The 25,989-nt window shown below is 50.3% G+C and overlaps 2 protein-coding genes and 1 long non-coding RNA gene across 7 annotated transcripts in view; all 3 read left to right on the plus strand.

Annotated features, from left to right (window-relative positions):
• PVR (PVR cell adhesion molecule) overlaps positions 1-4,576 on the plus strand; it is a 29,619-nt gene extending 25,043 nt beyond the window's left edge. Inside the window, exon 9 of one of the 2 annotated variants that reach the window (XM_058428676.1) lies at positions 192-328. In XM_058428676.1, the coding sequence (XP_058284659.1) occupies positions 192-263 (72 nt within the window). In that variant the 3' untranslated portion in view covers positions 264-328. Of the gene's footprint in view, positions 1-191 lie in introns of both variants that reach the window. The other variant, XM_032176429.2, reaches the window with a different exon arrangement.
• Positions 717-22,089, plus strand: CEACAM19 (CEA cell adhesion molecule 19). Of its 3 annotated transcripts, XM_032176434.2 has the most exons (9): positions 5,374-5,736; positions 8,860-9,100; positions 9,706-10,074; positions 13,720-13,870; positions 16,281-16,364; positions 17,705-17,751; positions 18,645-18,730; positions 19,990-20,043; positions 20,850-22,089. In XM_032176434.2, exons 2-9 carry the CDS (start codon positions 9,046-9,048, stop codon positions 20,901-20,903), a joined length of 900 nt encoding a protein of 299 aa, XP_032032325.1. In that variant the 5' UTR covers positions 5,374-5,736; positions 8,860-9,045; the 3' UTR covers positions 20,904-22,089. The 3 variants fall into 3 exon arrangements, with proteins under 3 accessions (XP_058284660.1, XP_032032325.1, XP_058284661.1); XM_058428677.1 differs by lacking the exons at positions 5,374-5,736; positions 8,860-9,100 and adding an exon at positions 717-841; XM_058428678.1 differs by lacking the exons at positions 5,374-5,736; positions 16,281-16,364 and having other exon boundaries at positions 9,046-9,100.
• Positions 22,090-22,091: 2 nt separating this feature from the next.
• On the plus strand, positions 22,092-25,742 carry LOC116482921 (uncharacterized). Of its 2 annotated transcripts, none has more exons than XR_004252127.2 (4): positions 22,092-22,847; positions 23,455-23,629; positions 24,310-24,495; positions 25,563-25,742. It is a non-coding gene; the product is annotated as an uncharacterized LOC116482921 (long non-coding RNA). The 2 variants fall into 2 exon arrangements; XR_004252128.2 differs by having other exon boundaries at positions 23,455-23,620.
• The last annotated feature ends 247 nt before the right edge of the window (positions 25,743-25,989 follow it).

Here is a 25,989-nt window from a genome sequence, read left to right on the forward strand (position 1 = left end):
TCTGCATTTTAATATCCGCCCCCGCCCCCTCAATTCTACCCATGGCCACACACCTTGAGAAGCACTGCCCTGGCTTCCAGGGAGAGAGGAGGGGATGGGCCTGCAGTTCTTTGCACATTGGGCTTCAGTGGGAAGATGTTTGATTTTGTTCAAAAGAGCCCCAAGGCTAAAGTTTGAAAACCGTCTTCTAGCATGTCTCCTATTCAGCTGTGAGCAGAGAGGACAGCTGTTCGCAGGATCCCCAGACAGAGGGCACAAGGTGACAGCATCAGGACTGAGAGGGGAGAGAGACTGGAGCTGGCACGGACCTGGGCCTCCAGAGTTGGACCCCACCCCAATGGATGAAGACCACCTCCAAAGAGAGCACCCTCCCTCCCTGTGCCAGACCTCAAAACAAGGGGGGCAGGTGCAAGTTCAGAGGTCTCCAAGACCACCCTCCGTTCATTTGCTAGAAGGACTCACTAGACTCAGGAAAGCTGTTAGGCTCACAGTTACAGTTTATTACAGTAAAAGGACAAAGATTAAGATCAGCAAAGAGAGGAGGTGCACAGCACACGTTCCAGGACAGATGAGGCGCCAGCTTCCAGCTGCCCTCTCCCAGTGGAGCCGTATAGGCAGCACCTGATTCTCACAGCAACATGTGACAACATGCAAGAAGTACTGCCAAAGAGAGCAGCTCACGCGAGATCTTCGTGTCCAGAGTTTTTTGTTTGTCTTGAGACAGGGTCTGGCTCTGTTGGCAGACTGGAGTACGGTGGTGGGATCACAGTTCATTGCAGCCTTGACTTCTCAACTCCAAGTCATCCTCCCACCTCAGCCTCCTGAGTAGCTACGACTACAGGTATGTGCCACCACGTCTGGCTAATCTTTTTATTATTTGTAGAGTCGAGGTCTCCCTGTGTTGCCCAGGCTGGTCTTGAACTCTTGGCTTCAAGTGATACTTCTGCCTTGGCCTCCCGAAGTGCTGAATTAAGCAGCTCACCATCCACACGGCTGACCTCATACATCAAGCCAATACCGTGTGGCCCAAGACCCCCACCATAAATCACATCACTAGCATGAACCACCCAGAGTGGCCCAAGACTCTCAGATCAGCTACCAGGCAGGATATTCCAAGGGCTTAGAGATGAATGCCCAGGAGCTGAGGATAAAGGGCCCGATCTTTCTTTGGGCAAGGTTAAGCCTTTACTGCATAGCAGACCACACAGAAGGGTGTGGATCACCAGAGAATTTCGGTAAAAATTTGGCCTCTGGCCTTGAGCTTCTAAATCTCTGTATCTGTCAGATCTCTGTGGTTACAAGAAACAGCCACTGACCCTGGTCACCAGAGGCTGCAATTCAGGCCACAAGCAGCTGCCTGGGGGTGTCCAAGGAGCCGAGAAAACTACTAGATGTGAACTTGAAGAAGGTTGTCAGCTGCAGCCACTTTCTGCCAGCATCTGCAGCCAGCAAGCTGGGACTGGCAGGAAATAACCCACAAAAGAAGCAAATGCTTTTTCCAACACAAGGGGGAAGGGATGCAGTGGGAGGCAGCGCTGCAGTTGCTCAGGACACGCTCCTATAGGACCAAGATGGATGCGACCCAAGACCCAGGAGGCCCAGCTGCTCGGTGCAACTGACAAGTTAAAAAGGTCTATGATCTTGGGGGCAGACACCAGAATTCCTCTTATAAAGAAAAGCGTTTGGGAAGATACCTTGAGGGAGAGAAGACTTTGGGCCAAGATGCTAAATGGGAATGCAATGTTTGAGCCGCTCTGCAAGAGAAAATAAGCAGGACGGAGGATTTGCTCTGGACAGAGATGGAAGAGCGGGGAACAGAGAAGTGTGGGGAAGAGATAGGAACCAGCAGGATGGCAGGGGCAAAGGGCTCAAGGGTGAGGAGGCCAGTGGGACCCCACAGAGTTGGGGAGACAAAGAAACATTGGTTGCTTTGGTGGCACATAAGCTCCTTGTCTGTCTCCTGCGCCCAGAATCTCATTAAAGTTTATTTATTGTACCTCCAGTGGCTGTGTGCAATGGGATCTCTTGTGGAAATCAAGGAGCAGACAGGTTTCATGTGTACTGTCACCACATGGGATGGAACCAGAGGCATGGAAGCAAGACGCTAAATGAAGAGGGCCATAAGGGCTGGGATTCCCAGGCACCTTAGGAACAGCTTGTCTTTTTTTTTTCCTCTCCAAAAAAAATGTTTAAGAGACGGTGTCTACTGTCACCCAGGCTGGAGTGCAGTGGCACAATCATAGCTCATTGCAGCCTCTAACTCCGGGGCTCAGGCAATCCTCCCACCTCAGCCTCCCAAGTAGCTGTGACCACAGGTGCCCCTCACCATGCCAAGCTAATTTTTCTAATTAGATAGTACATAAACTTCCCAAAATTAGAAGTTATAAAAAGACATGAGGGATCCATTCTAATTTGTGTTTGGAGTATAATGGTCCAGCTCCATTCTTTTGCACGTGGATATCCAGTTTTACACAACACTGTGAATGTAATGAATGCCACTGAATCATACACTCAAAAATAGATAAAATGGCAAATTTTCTGTTATCTCTTTTTAACCACCATTTTTGAAAATTAATTATACCAAAAAGCCATTGAATAGTGCACTTTATTTATTTATTTATTATTTGTTTATTTATTTATTTATTTTAGAAACAGAGTCTCACTTTGTTGCCCAGGCTGGAGTGCAGTGGCGTGATCATGGCTCATTGCAGCCTCGACCTGCTGGGCTCAGGCGATCCTTCCATGTCAGCCTCCCGAGTAGCTGGGACTATAGGTGGGCGTCACCCCACCTGGCTAAATTTCTTTTTAACTTTTGTAGAGATGGGCATCTTGCTATGTTGCCTAGGCTGGCCTGGAACTCCTGGACTCAAGTGCTCCTCCTGCCTCGGCCTCCTAAAGTGCTGGGATTACAGATGTGAGCCACCGCGCCCACCCTGGACCTTACTTTTGTTGCTCAGTTTCTGGTAATTCAGAGAGTGCCTCCTTAGTTGTTCTACACCCACCTCATATTCTACGGGAGAGATGCACAGGGCTTTTATAACGAGGCCCCTAAGGACAGGCATTTGTATCATTTCCAGCCTTTTACTATTACAATGTTGTAGTGAATAACTTTACACACTGTCATTTATTTTACTTATTTTTTTTTAATTTTAGAGACAGAAATCTTGCCATCTTGCCCAGGCTGGTCTCAAACTCCTGGGCTCAAACAATCCTCCTGCCTCGGCCTCCTAAAGTACTGGGATTTATAGGCAAAAGCCACCGTGCCTGGCCAATGCACACTGTCATTTAGCTCATGTTGACACCTGAGTGTAGGACACACTCCTGGAGGTGGAATTGCTGGGCCAAAGAGTATATTTCTTGTCATTGTGATAGATATTGACAAATGAACCCTCACAGAAGTTGTGCTGAGTTCTGTTCCCACCAGCGACGTAGGTGATGACCTTTTTCTGGAGGGAGGGGGCATCCTTGGAGTCCACAGAGCCAGGAATGGAGAGTGGGCCCAGAATTTTGGTATAGGTGTTGTATAAACTTATAGTAAGGTTAAGAAAACCGCAACTATCCATATCAGAGACTTGGCGGGGGGCAGGGTATGATGGAGATCATAAAGAGGCTAAAACACTCCACACCCTCCCTCTGCATTGCTCCTGCATGGGAGTCAGGAATCTTTTCAGGTTGATATGATCTCACCTTGAGGAGCTGTGAGGTCCCAGAAGCCTCTGGGTTGCAGATTCCTTGGGGTGAAAATGCCTGTGCTACTGAAATCTAACTTTTTAAAAAAAATTATGAGCTGGGCGCAGTGGCTCACGCCTGTAATCCCAGCACTTTGGGAGGCTGCAGCGGGTGGATCACTTGAGGTAAGGCATTCAAGACCAGCTCATAGTGAAACCGTGTCTCTACAAAAAAAAATTAGCCGGGCATGGTGGTGCATGCTTGTAATCCCAGCTACTCAGAAGGCTGAGGTGGGAGAATCCCTTCAACCCGGAGGTGTAGGCTGCAGTAAGCCATGATCGAGTCACTGCACTCCAGCCTGGGTGACAAGAGCGAGACTCTGTCTCCAAAAAAAAAAAAAAAAAGAACTGGATTGTCTGGCTCTACTCCGGGCACGGTGTGCAGGGCCCAGTTCTGCTGCTCTGCTGTTTGTTCTGCTTTCCTCCACGTATTGGCATCACCCTCTGGTGCCAAGATGGCTGCTGCATTCCGGGCATCACATCCAGAATCAGACCCAGAGAAGCTGCCCATCCCTACCTGGGTGAGCTTTGTAGGAACGAAAAACCGCACCCAGCAGCAGAAACCTCACCCGGCAGCGTCTTTTCCGGTCTCATTCACCAGCGCCGCCCAACCAATCCCTGGCCAAAAGAATGGGACCGCCTGGAAGGCTGGACCAATCAAGACCTGCCCTCTGGGGCTGGGGAGAGGCCCGGATGAAGGCTGCAGGACAGGATGGAATCCTAGACTTCTGTTACCAGCAGTGACTACCTCTGTCTGGGTGGTTGAAACATGTTTGAATTTTATTCTCTTTTAAGTACTGTCTAAAAGTTCTGCAATAAACCTTGACTCTTCTTTTAATAATGCAAAAGGAATCGAAGTGTTTGTCTGAAAGGGAGAAGAAGAAAGAGAGAGGGAGGGAGGGAAGAAGGGAGGGAGGCAGGGAAGGAGACAGGAGAGAGAGTAGAATCCAGCCACCGGAAAATCCAGAATAGCTGGCTTTGCTTAATCCATGCCCGGAAATAACTGCTGGGTTTGCAACAACCTCTCTCCCGGAGACAGACCAAGGAAACTACAAAACTGCAGGAAGGATTGAAGGGCCGGGCACGGTGGCTCACGCCTGTAATCCCAACACTTTGGGAGGCCGAGGTGGGTTGGATCACCTGAGGTCAGGAGTTCGCGACCAGCCTGGCCAACATGGTGAAACCTCGTCTCTACTAGAAATACAAAAATAAGCCGGGCGTGGTGGCACGCGCCTATAGTCCCGGCTACTTGGGAGGCTGAGGCAGGAGAATCGCTTGAACCCGGGAGGCGGAGGTTGCAGTGAGCTGAGTTCGTGCCACTGCACACCAGCCTGGCGACAGAGCAAGACTCTGTCAGGTGGATTCTGAGGGTACTCTGACCCTAGGAACCCAGCATGAAATCTTCCAGGCATTAAGGAACACTGAGGATGTGGAGGATTGGATATCCCTCCAGAGAAAATAGACTTCTCTAGAGCAGGGTCACAAGGGGTGGGGGCAATGTGGGAGGTGGGGCAAGTCCAAAGACAAGGTCAACAGCAATAACAATAATAACAATGACAGGCATTTGTTGCTTGTTTGCCGGACCTCTGGCGTACAGTTCTCCCAACATCCCTGTGAGGTGGTGATGCTTTTCCCCATTCTCCAGGGGAGGAGGCTGAGGCCCAGAGAGGTGAAGTCATGCGCCACAAAATACCCCAGCCAAATGGTGGTAGAACCAAGTTTTCAGCCAGACTCAGCAGCTCACGGCAGAGCTGCCTGGAGTCTACAACCATTCAGTCTATAGCCGGGCCACTCCATCCTTCAAGGCAGTTCAACGTCAAGATTCCTGATTTTCCTCAACCTGGGCCCTCTAGAAGATACCATCACCCCCGACAAGCTGAAGACGTGTGTCCGGAACACTCAGACACACACAAAGTGCTATGGATACGCCACACCCAGACCTAGCTGTCTCTTCCTGATGGACCTCACCGGGTAGAAATGCCTGGCACCGCCTGCCTCAGATCCCTAGGTCAGCTCTCACTCCCGAATAGAAGTTTCTGAGATGATGATGAAAACGTTCTCTATCTGTGCTGTCCAATGGAGTAGCCACCGATCACATGAGGCTAGTGAGCACTTGAAAGTGGCCAGTTTGAGGAACTGCATTTTTAATGCATTTAATTTTAATTACTTTGAATATATATACACACATATATACATTTATATATACATATTCATACACATATATTATATATATAATATATATATTCAATTTTTTTTTGGAGATGGAGTCTTGCTCTGTTGCCCAGGCTGGAGTGCAGTGGCACAATCTCGGCTCACTATAACCTCCACCTCCCGGGTTCAAGCGATTCTCCTGCCTCAGCCTCCCGAGTAGCTGGGATTACAGACGTGTACCACCACGGCCAGCTAATGTTTGCATTTTTAGTAGAGACAGGGTTTCATCATGCTGCCCAGGCTGGTCTTGAACTCCTGACCTCAAGTGATCTGCCTGCCTCTGCCTCCCAAAGTGCTAGGACTACAGGCATGAGCCACCACACCTGGCCTATTCAATATATTTTTTTGAGACAGGGTCTCACTCTGTCATCCAGGCTGGAGTACAGTGTCATGATCAAAGTTCACAGCAGCCTCGACCTCCGAGGCTCAGCAATCCTCCTGCCTCAGCCTTCTGAGTAACTGGAACTGCAGTCGAAAGGCACCAAGCCGACCTAATTTTTTAAATTTTTTTTGTGTAAAGATGGGGTCCTACTATGTTGCCCAGCCTGGTCTCAAATTCCTGGGCTCAAGCAATCGTCCCACCTCAGCCTCTCAGAGGGGTAGGATTACAAGTGTGAGTCACCTGTGCCTGGCCTAAATTTATATTTAAATAGCCACATATGACTAATAGCTATGATATTAAACAGCATAACTCTAGACCCTCTATCACCCAAGCTCTGTTGATCCAGCCAACAGAGCACACCTGATCTCTCCCACCTCCCAGCCTCACACACACATGCCCCACACCCTCCTTCCTGGCTCCACTCACCCAAGATATTGCAACCTCCTCAATACACCTTGATGACTATCTCAGCCTCCACATCCTTGTATTGCTGTTTATGCTGCCTGATGCACCTCACGCTGCCTCACCCCATCATCTGCCTCATTTCTACTCTTACTCCAGGTCTCAGCTCAGATGCCCCCTCCCCCAGGAAGCCCTCCCTAGCCGTCAGGTTGAATGAGGTGTGTCTCCTTGGGCTCTCCCAGACTCCCGGGCTCCTCCATCCCAGCCCTGATCACTCTGGATCATAATTGTGTGAGAGGGGTCTGCCCCCCATACCCTACAGGACTGTGTGCCCTACTGTGGACAGAGGGCAGAGCAGAGGTGGTCTCAATCATCACTGTGTCACCAACATCACACAGCACCCACAACTGGGCACTAGGAATGTGTGCTGGAATGAATGGAGGATGCTTTTCAAAAACTAGGCTAGGCCAGGTGTGGTGGGTCACATCTGTAATCCCAGTACTTCAGGAGGCCAAGGTGGGAGGATCACTTGAGCCCAGGAGTTCAACACCAGCCTGGGGCAACATAGTGAGATCCCATCTCTACAAAACATAAAAAAATTGGCCAGGGATGGTAGCGCACAACTGTGGTCCCAGCTACTCAGGAGTTGGAGGCTGCAGTGAGCAATGATCATGCCACTATACTCCAGCCTGGGCAACAGAGTGAGACCCTGTCTTAAAAAAAAAAAAAAAAGAGTAACACACTTGGAATAAACATGATCCAAAAAAGTACAAAACATACACTCTGGGGCTGGATGCAGTGGCTCATGCCTATACTCCTAGTACTTTGGGAGGCCGAGGCAGGAGGATCATCTGAGGTCAGGAGTTTGAGACCAGCCTGGCCAACATGGCGAAACTCCACCTCTACTAAAAATACAAAATTAGCCAGGCATGGTGACGCATGCCTGTAATCCCAGCTACTCAGAAGGCTGAGGCAGAAGAATCACTTGAACCTGGGAGGCGGAGGTTGCAGTAAACTGAGATTGTTCCACTTTACTCCAGCCTGGGTGACAGAGCGCCTAAAAAAAAAAACCACTCCCAAAACTACAAAATATTCTTGCAATTATAGGTGACATATTTAAATGGTAAGACAACCAATGTTCATGAGTGGAAAGACAGAGCAGGACCCTGTCTCAAGAAAAACAAAAACAAAAACAAAAAAAACAGGCCGAGCGTGGTGGCTCACACCTGTAATCCCAGCCCTTTGGGAAGCCAAGGTGGGCAGATCACCTGAGGTCAGGAGTTCAAGACCAGCCTGACCAACATGGAGAAACCCCATCTCTACTAAAACTACAAAATTCGCCGGGCACGGTGGTGCATGCCTGTAATCCCAGCTACTCGGGAGGCTGAGGTGGGAGGATTGCTTGAACCCCGGTGGCAGAGGTTGCGGTGAACTGAGATTGCGCCATTGCACCCCAGCCTGGGCAACAAGAGCAAAACTCCATCTCAAAAGAAAAAAAAAAAACCACGAGGCTAAGAGTTTTTTTTTTTTTTTTGAGACGAAGTCTCACTATGTCACCCAGGCTGGAGTGCAGTGGTGCGATCTTGGCTCCCTGCAATCCCTGCCTCCCAAGTTCAAGTGATTCTCCTGCCTCAGCCTCCCCAGTTGCTGGGATTACAGGTGCCCACCACTACGCCCGACTAATTTTTGTATTTTTAGTAGAGACAGGGTTTCACCATGTTGGCCAGGCTGGTCTCAAATTCCTCACCTCGTGATCTACCCACCTTGGCCTCCCAAACTGCTGGGATTACAGGCGTGAGCCACCGCACCCAGCCTGTCTCAGAGCCTTCAAGTGAGTCAGCCACAGGTGAAATCCCACCTCTGTCTATTGGCAGACTTGCCTCTTTTGCTGAGCCTCTATTTCCACATCTGTGCAATGGGAACAGTTATTTATGGTGGCTGCTGAATGAGGCAGTGTGTGTTTGAGCAAACCCAGGGGAATTGTTCAAACAGAGGCTGTTATGACTATTGCTATAGTGACTGCTGTTGTAGTCACACTGAGTGAGAAAAAAAGGTTGAAGAGGGTCAGGGGAGGAGTCCTGGGAAGTTCCCCAGTCACCCTGAAAAACTGGTTCAACCTCTGTGCTCCCATCCCAGGGAGTGTAGGTGGAGCCTCCAGAGCCCTCGGACAGGGCATGCTGGGGCTGGGCCAGCCCCAGCGGTGTCTCTAAGGCACCCCTGGGATCCCCACTGAGCTGGCCTACTTCAGACAGCCAGGGCCCACCCCTCTGGCCCCCTTAGTGTCCAGTTGGTGGCCCCTTGGCATTTCCACACGACGCCAAGATGGAGATTCCCATGGGGACCCAGGGCTGCTTCTCAAAGAGCCTCCTGCTCTCAGGTAAGGAGGAAATAGACCCTAAAGGCCAAGGGGAGAAATGGAGACTCAGCCCAGAGATTGAAGTTTCCTCTTAGAAGTAGGGAAAGATTACCTGAGAGGATGAAATTAGAGTAAGATGGGGGAGGGGCAACAGAATCACAGCCTCACTGCCATTTTATCTATAGAATTTTCTATAATGTTAGGACCATGGAGGCAGGAATTTACGTATGTTTGTTTCCCTGCTATATTTCCAGTGTCTAGAAATTGAAGGAAGTTTAGATGTATTATATATAGTTGGTATTATAGCTTATATATTACATATGCCTCTAAGTATTGGTTGAATAAATGAATGAATGAATTCAGAGAGTCCATGTGTTTAGAAGCAGGCCACACAGCATCTCAAGGTAGAAAAACCTCTGGATCAATAGGATGGCAAATCTGTGGTATCCATGCCTGTGTTCCCACTCCTGCACCCAGGGCAGACATCACTAATCAATCCCAGCATTGTTTCCAATGAGCAGCACTCAGAGTCCTTGCTCCCTGCTGAAGATCTCTATCTAGAGAGGAGCATGCCATGGTCCCTGGCAACAGCCCTGATCTCAGCCCTTCCCTATAACTTCCCACAGCCTCAATCCTGGTCCTCTGGATGCTCCAAGGCTCCCAGGCAGCTCTCCACATCCAAAAGATTCCAGAGCAGCCTCAAAAGAACCAGGACCTTCTCCTGTTGGTCCAGGGTGTCCCAGACACCTTCCAGGACTTCAACTGGTACCTGGGGGAGGAGACGTATGGAGGCACGAGGCTATTTACCTACATCCCTGGGATACAACGGCCTCAGAGGGATGGCAGTGCCATGGGACAGCGAGACATCGTGGGCTTCCCCAATGGTTCCATGCTGCTGCGCCGCGCCCAGCCTACAGACAGTGGCACCTACCAAGTAGCTGTTACCATCAACTCTGAATGGACTATGAAGGCCAAGACTGAGGTCCAGGTAGCTGGTAAGTGTTAGGGTCTGGGGATGAGGTGAGGAAGCTAATGAGCCCTGAGCAGCTACCATGCACCAGGTGCTGTGCAAACACCATTTCATTTGGTCCTCTCATTCATTCACTCGACACATATTGAGCATCTACTGTGTACCAATCCCCAGAGATAGTCTTTAATCCTCACATGCATTAACTAATAAAATATCTAAGAAATGCCTGCCTTGTGCCTGACACTGCAGAATGCACCATCTCATTTACCTTTCACATGCACTAACATTAACCAAATTTTTATCGGGCACTTATTGTATGCCTGGTTGTGAGGAATGCATCCCTCAATCTTTATGTTCATAAAACGAGTATTTACTGATGAATCCACTCGGGGCAAAGTGTGAGGGAAAGGGCAGTGGGCAATAATGACAGCTGGCATTTCTTGGGTGATCATTAAGAGCCAGGCACCATCTTAAACATTTTCCCTAAAGCATAGTTTCTCAGCTTCAGCACTACTGATGTTTTGTATTGGCCAGTTCTTCCTAGTAGAGGGTTTGTGCATTGCAGAGATTTCAGCAGCACCCCTGGCCTCTACTCACTAGGTACCAGTAGCAGCTTCCTAGTCATGCCAACCAAAAATGTCTTCAGATATTACCAAATGTCTCCACCCTGGGATAAGAATCACCCCTGGTTGAGAACCACTACTCTATATTTACTCATTTTTACCTTAAAACAACTCCATGAGGCGGGTGCCATTATTGTCTCCATTTTACAGATTGAAAAATGGAGGCATGCAGTGGTTATGACTTGCTGAGTAAAGAATACGAACCAGAATGATGTGACATGGGAAAGGAGGTCATCAGGGAGACCTCACTCAAGAAGTGACCTTAGAGGAGAGACCAGAAGAAGGTGATTCAGGGAGGGAGGTGCTGTGGCCCCTTGGCATTTCCACAGGACACAGATCCCCTCAGAATTTATATGTTGAAATCCTAACCTCCAAGATGATGGTATTAAAAGGTGGGCTTGGGCTCGGCACGGTGGCTCACACCTGTAATCCCAGCACTTTGGGAGGCTGAGGCGGGTCGATCACCTGAGGTCAGGAGTTCGAGATCAGCCTGGCCAACATGGTGAAGCCCTGTCTCCACTAAAAATACAAAAATTAGCTGGGCATAGTGGCAGGTGCCTGTAATGCCAGCCACTTGGGAGGCTGAGGCAGGAGAATCACTTGAACCTGGGAGGTGGAGGTTGTGGTGAAATGAGATTGCGCCACTGCACTCCAGCCTGGGCAAAAGAAAAAAACCCCGTCAAAAAAAAAAAAAAAAAAAAAAAAAAAAAAAAAAAAGTGAGGCTTTTGGGAGGTGATTAGATCATGAGGGTAGAGCACTTGTAAATAGATTGTATGCCTTTATTTTTTTTTTTTTTCAATTTAAAAATAAGATTGTGTGCCGGGCACGGTGGCTCACATCTGTAATCCCAGCACTTTGGGAGGCCAAGGCGGGTGGATCACAAGGTCAGGAGATCGAGACCATCCTGGCTAACATGGTGAAACCCCGTCTCTACTAAAAATACAAAAATTAGCCAGGCGTGGTGGTGGGCACCTGTAGTCCCAGCTACTTGGGAGGCTGAGGCAGCAGAATGGCGTGAACCTGGGAGGCGGAGCTTGCAGTGAGCCGAGATCGCGCCACTGCATTCCAGCCTGGGCTACAGAGCGAGACTCCATCTCAAAAAATAATAATAATAATAAATAAATAAATAAAATAAAAAATAAAAATAAGATTGTGGAGACAGGGTCTTACTGGTATTGCTCAGGCTGGTCTCAAACTCCCAGCCTCAAGCAATCCTTCCACCTTGGCCTCCCAGTGCTGGGATTACAAGAATAAGCCACCATGCCCAGTCTCAGCTCACTGTAACCTCCACCTCCTGGGCTCAAGCGATCCTCCCACCTCAGCTTCCCGTGTAGCTGGGACTGTAGGCGCGTGCCATCACACCCAGCTAATTTTTTTTAATTATTGGTAGAGACTGGGTTTTGCCATGTTGCCCAGGCTGGTCTCCAACTCCCGAGCTCAGGCAATCCACCCACCTCGGCCTCCCAAAGTGCTGGGATTACAGGCGTGAGCCACCACTCCTGGCTCCAAGTTAAATTTTAAAATGGGTTTTGGACACTGAATAGAAAAAATTTTAGAGAAATGGATGAAATAGGCAAAAGTCGACTCAACATATGCATTAATTTGATTACACAAATCTGCATAAAATGACACTCTAGTCCGGTTGGAGATAACAGTCCTTACTTCACTCATGGAGCCTGAAGTGGCTTCTCCCCACATTTCTGGGGCTCCCAGGTCACAGGTGCCCCTTTTGGAAGCTGCACAGCATGGTCATTAAGGAGTTCAGGTGGCCTGGGTATGATCCCAGCACTGCACTTATTGTGAGCCATCAAGCAAGTCAATTTACTGTTCCGTGCCTCAGTTTCCTTATCTGTAAAATGGCACAGAGCTTACTTCTTTGTTGGATCATTGAGAGAACAGCATGTGCGTGTGTGTGTGTATTTCAAACTTCATAACAACCCTAAGAACTAGGTATTCGTATTATCCTCATTTCACAGACGAACCAAGTCACAGAGAGATTGAGTAATTTGCCCAAGGCCACACAGCTAGTAGGCAGCATTAGGATCTCATAGTCTATGAGCTTAGCTGCCAAGAAGGGTTGGGACAGAACAGATGTCCAGCTTGAGAGTAAAGCTGGGAGGTCAGAGGGTAAGAGCCAGGTAGGTGTGGTCTTAATTTTGGCAAGTCCAGTTTAAGAGTCCTCCCAGTCCCCTACATCTCCTGCAAAACACAGCCCAGAACCTCATCCTTCTGCTGAAAGGATTCAGGTATCATCAACTGAGGTGAGAAAAAGCAAAGGAGATTGGGTCATGGCTTGGTGGCTCACGTCTGTAATCCCAACACTTTGGGAGGCCAAGGCAGGAGAACTGCTTGAGTCCAGGAATTTGAGACCAGCCTGAGTAATTTAGTGACACCCCTTCCTTACAAAAAATTTGAAAATTAGCCAGGAGTGGTGGTGTGTGCCTGTAGTCCCAGCTACTTGGGGGACTGAAGTGGGAGGATGGCTTAAGCCCAGGAGTTTGAGGCTGCAGTGAACCGTGATCATGCCACTGCACTCCAGCCTGGGCAACAGAGTGAGACGCCATTTCAAAAAAGAAAAAAAATCAGTTTGATGGGGTAGGGTTGGGGAGCATGTCAGCAAGCAGATTTTGGATGTGCTGAGGATCATATGAAATCCTAGGGAAGTGGCGACATAGAGATAGGGGACAACTAAGGAGTTCCATCTGGGACATGTTGAAATTTTTTTTTAATAGAGATAGGGTCTCACTATGTTGCCCAGGCTGGTCTCGAACTCCTGGGCTTAAGTGATCCTCCCGCCTCTGCATCCCTAATTGCTGGGATTACAGGTGTGAGCACTGTGCCCGGCCGCCGGGACATGTTGGATTTTATGTGCCACCCAGATGGTTGGATACTCAGATCTGAAAAGCAGGAGAAAGCTCTGGGCTGGAAATAGGAAACTGCACCTCAGTTCTCCATGCAGTCACTGATACAGTCGGTGGGGGACTGGGGGAGCCCTCAGGAGACATCACACAGTCCCCCCTCTCTCTTTCTTTCTGTCATCCCTCAGAAAAGAATAAGGAGCTGCCCAGTACATACCTGCCCACCAACGCCGGGATCCTGGCAGCCACCATCATTGGATCTCTTGCTGCCGGGGCCCTTCTCATCAGCTGCGTTGCCTATCTCTTGGTGACAAGGAACTGGAGGGGCCAGAGCCACAGGTACAGGGCCCCCAGGCGTCCCTCTCCTGTCTCCTCCCACTGTCTTCTCAAGCCCCATGGATTCTTCCACAAGTCACATCATCCGGCTCATACACAATCTCATCAAATCTCGGAGCTCCTGGGGTGAAAAGGATCTTTCTATCCTGTATTAAACAGAATTCTGCATTGCAAGGGACAGGAAACCTATTCTTAAACTGACTTACCAAAAACAAGGAATTTTAGACAGGGTCTCGCTCTGTCACCCAGGCTGGAGTGCAGTGGCGCAATCACGACTCCCTGCAGCCTCAACCTCCCCGGGCTCAGGTGATTCTTTCACCTCAGCCTTCCAGGTAGCTGAGACTACAGGTGTGCACCACCAGGCCTGTAATTTTTTTTATTTTTGTAGAGATGGGGTTTTGCCCAGGCTGGTCTCGAACTCCTAAGCTCAAGTGATCCTCCAGTCTTGGCCTCCCAAAGTGCTGAGAATACAGGCATAAGCCACTGTTCCCTGCCCAAAAGCAAGGAATTGTTTAATACTACATAACTTATTAACTTCAGGTAGGGCTGCATCCAGGGGCTCAGTGTTCTCAAGTGACTCCTTTATATACTCCTCAACTCTGTCTTTTTCTTCGGTGGCATTCTCAGGCAGGCTCTCCCCTGTTGCGACAAGATCACTCCCAGGGGGCCTGAGCTCATACTCCACTGGTTTAGCCATTCCTAGCAAGGAGACCACCTTGTTCCTGGTAGTTCCAGCAAAAGCCCCAAGTCTACCTCTCACTCGCTTGACTCAGATCACATGACTTTTTATGACCCAATCACTGTGGCCAGGGGTTGGTGGCCAGGGAAAGCTCTGATTGGCCAAACTTGGGCTATTTGTGCAGCCCTAGAGCCTGGGTTAGATCCAACTCCGTTTAATCAAGTGGATTGAGAGTGTAGACAGGCTCTCCAAAGGAAAACTGGTTGCTATTGTCAAAGAAGGGGAGTGGACAGCGGCAGGCACAGCTATCAGATGCTACCTACCTCTGTGTGGGGAGAGAGAGAGAGATGGGGTCCTGTTTCCCCCAGGGAGAGTCTATTCGTGAAAAATTCCTTTCTTATGACTTCAGCGTTTTCAGAACTTTGTCTCTTGAAATTGATTCTGAACTGATTGTAGAATCACTCTCCAGTTCCCAGAATATGAAAGCAGCAATTTTGTCTCCTTTCTCAACTCTTCCGTATGTGCCGTGGATTCTCTTTTCTTCTTCTTCTTTTCTTTCTTTCTTTCTTTTTTTTTTTTCGAAACAGAGTCTTGCTGCAGTGCAGTGGAGCAATCTCGGCTCGCTGCAACCTCCACCTGTGGGACTCAAGCAATTCTCGTGCCTCAGCCTCCCAAGTAGCTGGGACTACAGGCGTGCACCACAACGCCTGGCTAATTTTTTGTATTTTAGTAGAGATGGGGTTTCACCATGTTGCCCTGAGTGGTCTCAAACTCCTGATCTCAGGCAATCCGCCGGCCTCGGCCTCCCAAAGTTCTGGAATTACAGGCGTGAGCCACTGCGCCTGGCCTATTTCTTTTTTCTTTTTTAAAGAGACAGGGTCTTGCTCTATCACCCAGGCTGGAGTGCAGTGGCGTGATCATAGTTTACTGCAGCCTCAGACTCCTGGGCTCAAGCGATCCTCCCACCTCAGCCTCCTCGGTAACTGGGACCACAGGCCTGTGCTACCACAACTGGCTAATTATCTGTATTATTATTTTTTGTAGAGATGGGGTCTTGCTACTTTGCCCAAGCTGACCTCAAACTCCTGGCCTTAAGCGATCCTTCCGCCTCAGCCTCCCAAAGTGCTCGAATTACAGGCATGCACCACCATGCCTAGCTTATTTTTTACTTTTTGTAAAAATAAGATCTCCCTGCGTTGCCCTGGCTGGTCTTGAATTGCTGGGCTCAAACCATCTTGCCATCTCAGCCCCCCAAGTAGCTGGGACTACAGGAGTGCACCATTTCCAAGCTTTTTCTTCTTCTTCTTCTTGTTTTGCTCTTGTCGCCCAGGCTGGAATCCAGTGGCGAGATCTCGGCTCGCTGCAACCTCCGCCTCACGGGTTCAAGCGATTTTCCTGCCTCAGCTTCCTGAGTAGCTGGAATTACAGGCACCCACCACCTCGCCTGGCTAATTTGTGTATTTTTAGTGGAGATGGGGTTTCACCATGTTGGCCAGGATGGTCTCAGACTCCTGACCTCAGGTGATCTGCCCGCCTTGGCCTCCCAAAGTGCTGGGATTACAGGCGTGATCCACTGAGCCCGGTCGATTACTATTTTTTGTACTCAAAACCGCACACGCACCTTCCACCCCCTCCCCGTCTCTCCATTTTCCTTCATAGGGAAGGAATGTTGCTGTCTGATATTCTACTGTCAATGCTTTATTCCAATTTTCTTCTCCTCTCTTTCCCCCGTAGACTGCCTGCTCCGGGGGGCCAGGGATCTCTGTCCATCTTGTGCTCAGCTGTGTCCCCAGTGCCTTCAGTGACACCCAGCACATGGTTGGTGCTTGTAAATACTTATTTGGTGAATTAACAAACTTGCTATAGTGGTGTCAAGAGTACTTTTGTTTTCAGAGTCAAAGTCTCACTCTGATGCCGAGGCTGGGGTGCAGTGGTGCGATCGTAGCTCACTGTAGCCTCAACCTCCCTGGTTCAAACTATCCTCCCACCCGAGGATCCCAAGCAGCTGGGACCCCAGGTGCGCACCACCACACCTGGCTAATTGTTGTAATTTTTGTGGAGACGGGATCTCACTTTGTGGGTCAGGCAGGTCTCAAACTCCTGGTCTCAAAAAAGTCTCCTGCCATGGTCTCCCAATGTGCTGGGGGTATAGTCATGAGCCATTTCACTTGGTTCCAGTGTACTTTTAAAATTAAGGGTATTCAGAACAGGTGCAGTGGCTCACGCCTGTAATCTCAGCACTTTGGGAGGCCAAGGCAGGTGGATCATTTGAGGTCAGGAGTTCGAGACCAAACTGACGAACATGGTGAAACCCTGTATCTACTAATAATGCAAAATTAGCTGAGCGTGGGCCAGGCGCGGTGCCTCATGCCTGTAATCCCAGCACTTTGGGAAGCCGAGGCTGGCGGATCACGAGGTCAGGAGATCGAGACCATCCTGGCTAACTCGGTGAAACCCCGTCTCTACTAAAAATACAAAAAATTAGCCGGGCGTGGTGGCAGGTGCCTGTAGTCCCAGCTACTCGGGAGGCTGAGGCAGGAGAATGGCGTGAACCCGGGAGACGGAGGTTTTAGTGAGCCGAGATTGCACCACTGCATTCCAGCCTGGGCGACAGAGCCAGACTCTGTCTCAAAAAAATAAAATAAAATAAAATAAGCCGAGCGTGGTGGCACACACCTGTAATCCCAGCTACTTGGGAGGCTGAGGCAGGAGAATCACTTGAACCCAGGAGGCGGAGGTTGCAGTGAGCTGAGATCACACCATTGCACTCCAGCCTGGGCGACAGAGTGAGACTCTTTCTCAAAAAAATAAAAAATAAAAAATAAATAAGAGTATTCAAATGAATCAATGTAAAGAGAAATATTAAGGAAATCATAAGACAGGTGGATGGAGCAGGATCATTTAGGTGATCTCTGTAAATGGTGATGTCTGGGGAACACTACTCACTGGCATAAGGTGGTGGCTAGGGAAACTGAGGGACTGCGGGTGGGGATTATGGAAGAAGAGTCTGGGATAGTTCAGGCCTCGTCCTAGCTCACTCTGAAGGAGAGACCATGTGGCTTTCAGGGACCTCGTGGGATTTCCAGCTTCTCTAAGTCTCTCTCCACCCGCCTGAGTATCTCTCTATCCTAATATCAATTCTCTCCACGTGTCCCCAGGATGGCGACCACAGAGAAGCCAGAATTGGGCCCTGCTCATGATGCTGGTAAGGCGGGAGCCCCAGATCTCACTACCTAGCCCTCCTCTCAGTTCCTCCCTTCTGCCCCATAGCCACAAGCCCCCTTATTCTCCCTCACTCAGAGGCTTCCCAATGCACCTGCCCCAAGACCTCTCTGGGGCTCGCTGAACTCCACCCACATAATCTGAGCACATTGGCACCCACCCCAAACCTGCTTTTTCTCTTCTTCTCAGTGGCTGGCACCCCCATCCCATCATGCAAGTGGATCCCATCCACCCCCACAGGCCACTACCAGCCTCCTAGACCCCCCACACCCAGCTCCTCACTGGTCTCCCAGCCTCCAGACCCCTCCAACCCATCCCGGGATAAGGTCTTTCTAAAACTCTGATCCTGTTACTCCTCTGCTCAAAGGCCCTCCATGGCTCCCCTGTGCCCTTGGGACAAAGTTTAGTCTCCTTAGCATGGTTCTCAAGGCCCTTCACAAGACAGATCAAACGTAGTTTCTGAAACACAGCTGGCTCTCTCACCAGACCTCTGCACTCATCCTCTCCTGCCTTAGCTTCACTCTTACTTCTCTCTACTATTTCAGATGTCCCCTCCTCCAGGAAGCCCTCACTGAGTCCTAGGCTGCTTAGGCACCCCCTCTTGGGCTCCCACCCACCCCCAGTCCCTCCACTCCAGCCCTAAACACTCCAGGTTGTCACTCTGGAGACTGGTCTGCATCCCCCACTGGACTGTGAGTCCTGGAAGGGCAGGCCCGGGACTGTCGTGGTCACCACTGTGTCCCCAGCACTGGGTTTGGCTAGAAGAAGCGTTTGCACAAATGTTAATTGAATAAATAAATAAATAAATGTGAACAGGCAGCCAGAGTGGCCTGTGGGGCCCATCTGTCAGCTGGTACCTCCCCTGTCCCGTTTCAGGTGACAACAACATCTATGAAGTGATGCCCTCTCCAGTCCTCCTGGTGTCCCCCATCAGTGACACGAGGTCCATAAACCCAGCCCTGGTGAGTCCCATCCCCAGCCTCTCGCCTGAAACCAATGCTAACAGGAGCCTCCCCTCTGAGCTGGCTGTGGTCCTCTGGGCCATCTTGACACCAGGTTTGGGAATCTCAACTCTCTATATATTGTTCCCTGTTTTTAAAAATCCTAAGGAAAAGAGACTGGAAGGAAACAGCACAACAGAAGCAGCATTTGTCTCTGGGGTGTGGAGGCTGGTGGGTGGGTTTTATCTTCTTTTCTTTTATACTTGTCTGTGTTTTGCTGTGCACTGAGCAGCTACTCCCTTTATAATGGGGAGGTTTTATGTATATATAATGAAAAGTTTATAAAAATGAGTCATTTAGGCTGGGCACGGTGGCTCACGCCTATAATTCTGGCACTTTGGGAGGCTGAGGTGGGTGGATCACCTGAGGTCAGGAGTTTGAGACCAGCCTGGCCAACATGGTGAAACCCCGTCTCTACTAAAAATACAAAAATTAGCCAGGTGTGATGGCACATGCCTGTAATCCCAGCTACTCAGGGGGCTGAGGAAGGAGAATCGCTTGAACCCAGGAGGTGGAGGTTGCAGTGAGCCGATGTCGTGCCACTGCACTCCAGCCTGCACGACAGGAGCGAGACTTCATCCCCCTCCCAAAAAAAAAGTTATTTAGATTAAATAAAAGGAGAAACTTAGCTGAGCATGATGGCTCACACCTGTAAATCCCAACACTTTGGGAGGCCAAGGTGGGAGGATTGCTTGAGGCCGGGAGTTTGAGACCAGCCTGGGGAACAGAGCGAGACCCCATATCTACAAAAATTTAGCTAGGCGTGGTGGTGTGCACCTATAGTCTCAGCTACCAGGGAGGCTGAGGAGGGAGGATCGATTGAGCCCAGGAGTTTGAGGCTGCAGTGAGCCGGGATTGCACCACTGCACTCTGGCCTGGGTGATAGAGCAAGATCCTGTCTTTTTCTAAAAAAGTGAAAAATAAGAGAAACATAAAACCCTAAGGCTAAGAGCTTAGAACCAGAGGTGTTGACAGGGGTAGACTGAGAGTTAATGGAGTGGCTGGCGGGCCACTTGGATACCACACGAAGCTGGGGCCCAGTGCCCATTTGTCAGAGGAGAACACTGAGGTGTAAGGAAGCTAATCCCCTCTGCCCAGGGGCCTCGCAGTCTGGGAGGGGTGATGGGGACTTGGAATCTGGGACTGTCCTAGCACCAAAGGTCAAAGGTTAGAGGGTGGGGGGTGCCAAGCGCCCACTCACCTGTGTCCTTCCCTTGCAGCCCCTGCCCACACCCCCACCCCTGCAGGCGGGGCCAGAGAACCACCAGTACCAGGTGTGGAGCTGGGAGCTGGGAGGGGTGGTGGGGATCTCACGGATCCAGGAGCCCCAAAGCCGGGGTGGGGAGGGGTCAAGACAACTGAAACTGGGGGCTTTCCTCCCCTCGTCCCCCCAAGACTCACGGTCTTAGTTCTCGGAGAAGCCCAAACCACCTCCCTGAGAGACGCTGGCAAGTCCCTTTTCCTCCCAAGGCTGCAATTTCCTTCTTTGCAAAAGGTATCCAAAACCTTGAATTTGCACAGGAGGAACAAGGCCCAGAGAGGGACAGGGGATTGCCTGGGGCCACACAGCCAGTCAGGTCCCCAGTGAAACCCCACTGCAGGGCTCAGTCCCTCTCCATCCCCTCCTGTCAGCTCTCTGATCCTGTAGCTCTGTCTCTCTGTCAGTGGCCTACGTATGTCTGTGTGTCTGTCTTCCCCTTTCTCTGACTCTCTCTCTCTCTCTCTCAATTTCTCTGGCTGTGTCCTTTTTAATCTCTCTGTCTGTCTGTTTCCAGTTTGTTCATGCTGCCTTGTCTAAGATGCATTTCTTTACACGCCTTTGTTTCTCTGCATGTCTCTCTCTCTCTCTCCATTCTCTGTCTCTCCTGCCTCTTTGTCTCTGTCACTGTGTCCACCTCATTTCCTGGCTCTTCCAGGACTTCTTGTCTCTGTGTCTCACTCTCTTTCCACCTTGCTCTTCCATTCTCTCTGTGGGTTTCTCTCCATCTCACTCTGTCTCTCATCCTCTGTCCCTCTCTGTCTCCCCAAGCCTCTCCCCCTCCACCCAGTCATAATTCTGTTCTCTCTTCCCCCCAAGCAGGACCTGCTAAACCCCGACCCTGCCCCCTACTGCCAGCTGGTGCCGACCTCCTGATGGGTCCTGGGCCAAGCCAGCCGGGGAGAAGACAAGGCCCCAGCCCTCCTCTGGGTGCCTCACACCTGAGACCAGCAGGACAAGGCCGTCGGGGGCTGTGGGGCCGATGAGGTGGACTCGGCCAAAGACTCAGCAGCACATGGGGCAGGTGTCCTGGCAGGGGGACAGGAGACTGTAACAGGCCCAGGTCCCTGTGCAGCCCCTGAATGCACACCCACCTTCGGTCTGTTCCTTCAAGCAAGCTGGCCTGGTCCATGTGCCTGTGAAAGGCAGGCTCTGGCCCCTTTCCATGCCAAAGTCCCCCAAGATCTGGATATCTGGGACAAGGGGGTGGCCTCAGGCCTGCCTCCCAGGCAGTTGGCTGGGCTCCCAACTATCTGTCCTCAATGCCCTACCCCGACTCCACTAGTGACCCTCAAAGTCTTTTCCCCTGAGGACAAGGCAGACACCCCACCATGCGGGCCTCAGGTGGCAGAGAGGCCCAGCCTCACAGGCCTGTGGCCCCACACACCCGTCCCAGCAAGGTGACCACGGCCGCCGGACCCCTTCCTTGTTCAGGCAGGCCCAGCCCCTCTCAGAACCCGCTGCCAGCTGCTGGTCTTGGCCCCCACCCTGAATCTCACGGAGTCCCTCTGGGCAGCAGCTCCCTTCTCCACCCCACTCCAGCCCCCGTCCCAAATGTGGCCTCAGCTTGTCCTCCCCTCCCCCAAACTATGCATTCATTCAGCAATAAATGAGCCTCTGCTGTATGCCAGACCCAGTTCTAGACTCTTGCAGCCTTGGTAGAAAGCAAAACAAACACTCCTGCTTTCCAGAGGGTCACTTGGCAGGGGAGAGAATCAGGAAATAAAATAAATAATGAACATGCGTTGTCTGTCAGATGGGGATAAGTGTATTGGGGAAATGGAGGGGGGTCGAGAGTATTGGGGGACTGAGATTTTTAATTAGGGCACAGAGGTCCTCGATGAGAAGGTGACAAATGAGCAAAGACTTGAAGGAGGGGAAGAAGGGAGCCATCTGGGGCTCTGGAGGAAGAGCATTCCAGACAGAGGGAATAGCCAGTGCAAAGGCCCTGGGGCAGAAGCATGCCTGGCACATTCAAGGAGCAGCAAGGGGGCTGGGCATGGTGGCTCACGCCTGTAATCCCAGCACTTTGGGAAGCCAAGGCAAGCAGATCACTTGAGGTCAGGGGTTCAAGACCAGCCTGACCAACATGGTGGAACCCCTTCTCTATTAAAAATACAAAAATTAGCCAGGCATGGTGGCGGGCGCCTGTAATCCCAGCAACTGGGGAGGCTGAGGCAGGAAAATCACTTGAACCCGGGAGGCGGAGTTTGCAGTGGGCCAAGATCGCGCCCCTGCACTCCAGCCTGGGTGACAGAGCAAGACTCCACCTCAAAAAAAAAAAGGAGCAGCAAGGAGGCCAGTGTGGTGGAGAGGGTGGGGAAGGAGGAAAGGGTGGGTAGAAGTTGACGTCAGGAGATGGACGGAGGGGCACATGGCACAGGGCCAGGTAAGGCACTGCCGAGACTGTGGCTTTGAGGGGCAGGGTGCTGTGAAAGGCTGAATAACGGCCCCCCAGTGACGTCTACATCTTGATCCCCTGTGAATGTTGCGTTATATGACAAAAGAATGCAGCTGTGATTAAGTTCAGGATCCTGCTTTGGGGAGATTATCCTGGATTGCCCTGGCAGGCTTTTCATGTAATCACACAGGTCCTTATAATCAAGAAGGACACAGGAAGCGTTGAGTCAGAGGGGCTGTGACAACAAAGGAAGCAAAGCCGTTTGAAGAAGGGAGAAGGAGCTGAAAGTCAAGGCAGTACTTCAGAGTCAGAATGATTCAGTGTGAGAAAGATTCCGTGGGCCATTGTGAGTGTTGAAGACGGAAGGGGGCATGAGGTAAGGAATGCAAGAAACTTCTAGAAGCTGGAAGAGGGCCAAGGTCAGTGGCTCATGCCTGCAGTCCCAGCACTTTGGGAGGCCAAGGTGGGAGGATCACTTGAGGCCAGGAGTTGGATACCAGCCTGGGCAACATAGCAAGACCCCGTCTCTTAAAAAAAAAAAAATTAGAGCCGAGGGTGGCGGCTCACACCTGGAATCCCAGCACTTTAGGAGGCCGAGACTGGGGGATCACCTGAGGTCAGGAGTTCAAGAATAGCCTGGCCAAGATGGGGAAACCCCGTCTCTACTAAACATAGAAAAATTAGCAAGGCGTGGTAGCAGGTGCCTGTAATCCCAGCTACTGGGGAGGCTGAGGCATGAGAATCGCTTGAACCCAGGACGTGGAGGTTGCAGTGAGCCAAGGTTGCACCACTGCACTCCAGCCTGGGTGACAGAGTGAGACTCTGTCTAAAAAAAAAAAAAAAAATCAGAATCGAGGAAAGGCAAGAAAATGGATTCTCTTCCTAGAACCTCCAGAAAGCAACACAGTCCCGCTGAAACCTTGGCTTTAGTGCAGTGAGACCCATTTTGGATTCTTGACCTCCAGAACTTTAAGATAACAAACTTGTGTTGTTTTAAGCCACTAAATTTGTGGCAATTTTTTACAGGAAATGGGAAGCTAATCTAGAGGATGAGGAAGAAATCACAGAAGGAGAAGTTGCGTCTCATGCTGACTCAGTGTGCAAATACTCCCTGGGAGACTTCTCCATCCTCAGACCGCTCCAGACACCGAATGCCTGGGCCTGTGACCGCCTTGCTAAGAGGGTCAACCAGGTCAGCCAGGTAGCCAGGGTTCAGGGCGAGGAGTGTGAGGGGATTCCATCCTTTCTCTCTCTTTTTTTTTTCTTTTTTGAGACGGAGTCTTGCTCTGTCACCGAGGCTGGAGTGCAGTGGCACAATCTCAGCTCACTGCAACCTACGCCTCCCAGGCTCAAGCAATTCTCCTGCCTCAGCCTACCAAGTAGCTGAACTACAGGTGCGCACCACCTCACTCAGCTAATTTTTTTTTTTTTTTTTTTTTTTCACTAGAGATGAGTTTCACCATGCTGGCCAGGATGGTCTCAAACTCCTGGCTCTGCAGACAGGAGGACTGAAATCCATGGTGGCAGACACCTGTAATCCCAGAACTTTGGGAGAACAAGGCAGGCGAATTACTTGAGGTCGGGAGTTCAAGGCCAGCCTGGCCAACATGCTGAAACATTGTCTCTACTAAAAATACAAAAATTAGCCGGGCCTGGTGGTAGGTTGGGACAGGAGAATCGCTTGAATCCGGGAGGCAGAGGTTGCATTGAGCAGAGGTCATGCCACGGCACTCCAGCCTGGGCAACAGAGCAACACTCTAGAACAAAACATTGACAGAATTTGGTTCTGGCTTGGATTTTGGGGATTGGAGAGAAGAGTGTGCCAATAATTGGTTTGTTCATCAATTCAATGAACATTTATTGAGCATCTGTTGTGGACAGCCCTATTCTAGGTTCTGGGGAGACAGCCATGAATGAGACAGTGATGCCTGCTTTTGGAGAGCTGACCTTCTAGTGGGAGACAGGCCACAGACAAACAAAGCACATGGAACAAAATGTCAGGGATGATGATGCTGTGAAGGAATGGAGCAGGTGCTAAGAACCTACTGGAACTGGCATGCTGAAGAGGTGCTGGAGAGGGTCAACTCTTGGGTGACTGCTTCGAGCAGTGGGAGGGTGGGGAGCAGGGGTGTTGTGTACACTGCGACAGGGCCAGGTTTGCAAAAGAAATCAAGACACGGCCACACAAACACTTCTGTGTGAATGTTCACAGCAGCATTATTCACAATAGCCAAAAAGTAGAAATAACCCAAATGTCCATGAGCAGATGAATGGGTTTTTTTGTTTGTTTTGTTTTTATTTTGTTTTGTTTTTGTTTTTGAGACAGAGTCTTGCTCTGCTGCCCAAACTGGAGTGCAATGGCACAATCTCAGCTCACTGCACCCTCCACCTCCTGGGTTCAAGTGATTCTCCTGCCTCAACTTCCTGAATAGCTGGGATTACAGGTATGCGCCAACATGTCCAGCTAATTTTCATATTTTTAGTAAAGTCAGGATTCACCATGTTGGTCAGGCTGGTCTCGAACTCCTGACCTCAAGTGATCCACCCTCCTCGGCCTCCCAAAGTGCTGGGATTACAGGTGGGAGCCATGGCACCTGGCTGTACACAGTATTTTTTTTTTTTTTTTTGAGACAGTGTCTGGCTCTGTCCCAGGCCGGAGTGCAGTGGCGCAATCTCGGCTCACTGCAAGCTCCGCCTCCTGGATTTGCCCCATTCTCCTGCCTCAGCCTCCCGAGTAGCTGGGATTACAGGCGCCCGCCACCACGCCCAGCTAATTTTTTGTATTTTTAGTAGAGACGGGGTTTCACTGTATTAGCCAGGGTGGTCTCGATCGCCTGACCTCGTGATCCGCCCAACTCGGCCTCCCAAAGGGCTGGGATTACAAGCGTGAGCCACCGCGCCCGGCATGGTATTTTTACTGTATCTTTTCTATGTTTAGATACACGAATATTTATCATTGTGCTACAATTGCCCACGGTTTTCAGTGCAGCTACAGGCTATGCAAGTTTGTCACTTAGGAGCAATAGCCTGTACCTATACCCTAGGCGTGTAGCGGGTTCTACCATCTGGGTTTGTGTAAACACATTCTATAATGTTCACACAACAATGAAATCACCTAAGGACTCATTTCTCAGGACATGTCCTCATCATGAAGTGACGCATGGCTATATTATCCAGTGGAACATTATTCAGCCATGAAAAGAAATGAAGCCCTGACACATACTGCAGCAAGGGTGATCCTGAAAACGCTGTGCTAAGTGAAAGAAGCCAGACGCAAAGGACTGCATATGGTAGGATCCCATTGCTATGCAATGCCCAGGCAATTCATCAAGACAGAAAGTGGATGTAGTAGTTGTTGGGTTGGGAGGGAGGGCAGAATGGAGAAGTGACTGCTCATGGATACAAGCTTTCTCTTAGGGGTGATAGGATGTTCTCAATTTTTGTTTGTTTGTTTTCTTTTGTTTTGTTTTGTCTTTTGAGATGGAGTCTTGCTCTTTCGCCCAGGCTGGCATGATCTCTGCTCACTGCAACCTCTGCCTCCCGGGTTCAAGTGATTCTCCT

This window comes from Hylobates moloch, unplaced genomic scaffold (assembly GCF_009828535.3).
Source record: "Hylobates moloch isolate HMO894 unplaced genomic scaffold, HMol_V3 SCAFFOLD_15, whole genome shotgun sequence".
NCBI lineage: Eukaryota > Metazoa > Chordata > Mammalia > Primates > Hylobatidae > Hylobates > Hylobates moloch.